Source organism: Buceros rhinoceros, unplaced genomic scaffold (assembly GCF_000710305.1).
Source record: "Buceros rhinoceros silvestris isolate BGI_N320 unplaced genomic scaffold, ASM71030v1 scaffold3089, whole genome shotgun sequence".
NCBI lineage: Eukaryota > Metazoa > Chordata > Aves > Bucerotiformes > Bucerotidae > Buceros > Buceros rhinoceros.
In genome coordinates, this window is record NW_010430817.1 from 107,372 (window position 1) to 109,286 (window position 1,915).

The 1,915-nt window shown below is 36.4% G+C and overlaps 1 protein-coding gene across 1 annotated transcript; it reads left to right on the forward strand.

Annotated features, from left to right (window-relative positions):
- Positions 1-423: 423 nt before the first annotated feature.
- Positions 424-845, forward strand: LOC104499625 (dnaJ homolog subfamily C member 15-like). Its single transcript, XM_010143154.1, is given in 3 exon segments — positions 424-466; positions 548-690; positions 693-845. Coding segments are annotated over 3 exon segments (339 nt in total).
- The last annotated feature ends 1,070 nt before the right edge of the window (positions 846-1,915 follow it).

Sequence of the window (1,915 nt, forward strand, 5' to 3'; positions counted from 1 at the left end):
TAAAACACCTGCTGTCATCAAAATACAGCAAGGTTCTCTCCAAGAAACTCCAGCTTGTGTTAAACTGTACATTGTCCTTGTACTGAATAAGGGAAACAGAGAAATTTTCTTTACAGCTATGAAAATCAACCTTGAATTTCAAAATATTCACCAATGGAATTAAGTTTAATTTTATTTCACTAGAAGGTTTGTTATATATTGAATATATTTTTTTTCATTGTTCTGAAAGAGCAAGAGGTCATTTATGGCTTCTAAAACTACTTACTATGGTCACTATGTTGAATTATGTCCTAAATAAACATAATCTCAGCCTTGGTTTGATGGCCTCCGTGGGCCCAGGGGGAGGTTCAGCCTCCCAGGCAGAGACTGACACCTGCCCTGTGTCCCAGCCCAGGATTTCCACAGCCACATGGGGCCCAAACTATGATAGCAGTTAGACTTGGTGTTGCAACTGCCTTATTTGCAGAAGCAGAAGAGAAATGCTCCTAGAATGTCTTCTGCTGGTTGAGCTGAAGAATTAATGGCAGCCAGCAGGGAAGTGGTAACAGTTATTATGCTTTCCACCTTTGGAAACCATTGGAGCAGGCAATTACACAGAGAGCAAAGAGGATTTCAACTTGTAGTCTTTCATCATACTATAAAGGAGGATTTGTACAGAAACCGAGTAGACAGGAAGCTAGTCTTACTTTAGTCCAATTAGTCTAAGTCCATCTGCTGGCAAGGCCAAAATCAGAACAGCCTGTAGAAGAACCATGATTTTGAAGCACCCTGATAAAGGTGGATCACCTTACTTAGCAACAAAAATAAATGAAGCAAAAGACTTGGAATGAAGTGCCAAAAACTGAAATCCAAATCCTTGGGTCATAGGAGATTCAGCAGATGCGTTGTGCAAATCTTTCATGTCTACTTGCTCTGCACAGTTTTTTAACACTGCATTAACTATTTCTATTTGTTGTCATAATTAAAAATTTAAGATTATTTAAAAGCAAGCAGAAATCTTTTATAGTTGTGTAAAGTTATGTGCAGTTATGACCAGCCCCTTCCAACTGAAGCTGTTCTGTGATGAGGGTGTCAATTTACCTTTAAGAGCAAGAAGCAATTAAAAACTGACAATACATTTAAGAAAAAAAAAATAGTTTAAACACTACCTGAAGATAAAATTGAGGGGTTTATTCTTCTTTTTGGTTTGCTTTCAAAATGTTATTGAGGCTTTCCCTATCAAAATGCTCAGTCAATGCCAGAAATTTTTTCCTTTAAGGTTTAAAAATTCCTGATATATCATAACAGGGCCTTGAAGAAATAACATATAATTATGATCAGCTTTTTTAAAATAAAAATCAATGAATCTGCATTCCGACCACGATTTCTAGGAGTGAAGAATATGTGTATGTGTGTGTTTTCTGAATAGGGCACTTATTAAGATTTTAATTTGCTGTCAAGGACAACTTACCATATCAAGACAAAACTACTTTATGATTCATTTACCAAGTGTGACTGAGGCAGCTGAGATTAATTTAATCTGTGGTTGTGAGCATTAGTATTCATAAAGAATCAGAAGCACAAATACAAGCATTCAGTCTTTCTTTTTTTTTCTGAAGGGATGGGTTTTATGTTGTCGGTGTAGTGAAGATCACACCAAGTTGTAGACTTTTCAGCATCTTATGTTAAAATAGAAATACTGAACTGAATAATAACACTTGCAAAGATCTACTGCTGCTCCTTAGAGATAGAATTGAGCAAACATATTGTCAAAAATATATACAAGTGTAATATCTACACCTAGAAAGAAGCGTTAAACCCCAGCAGTCCCTGTCATCTCTCATTTGGCCCAGGAATTAAGTGTTTGGGGGTTTTGTAATCTTAATTTATAACGGATTTAGAACAGATTGGGGAAGTTGGGGTTGTTCAGCCTGGA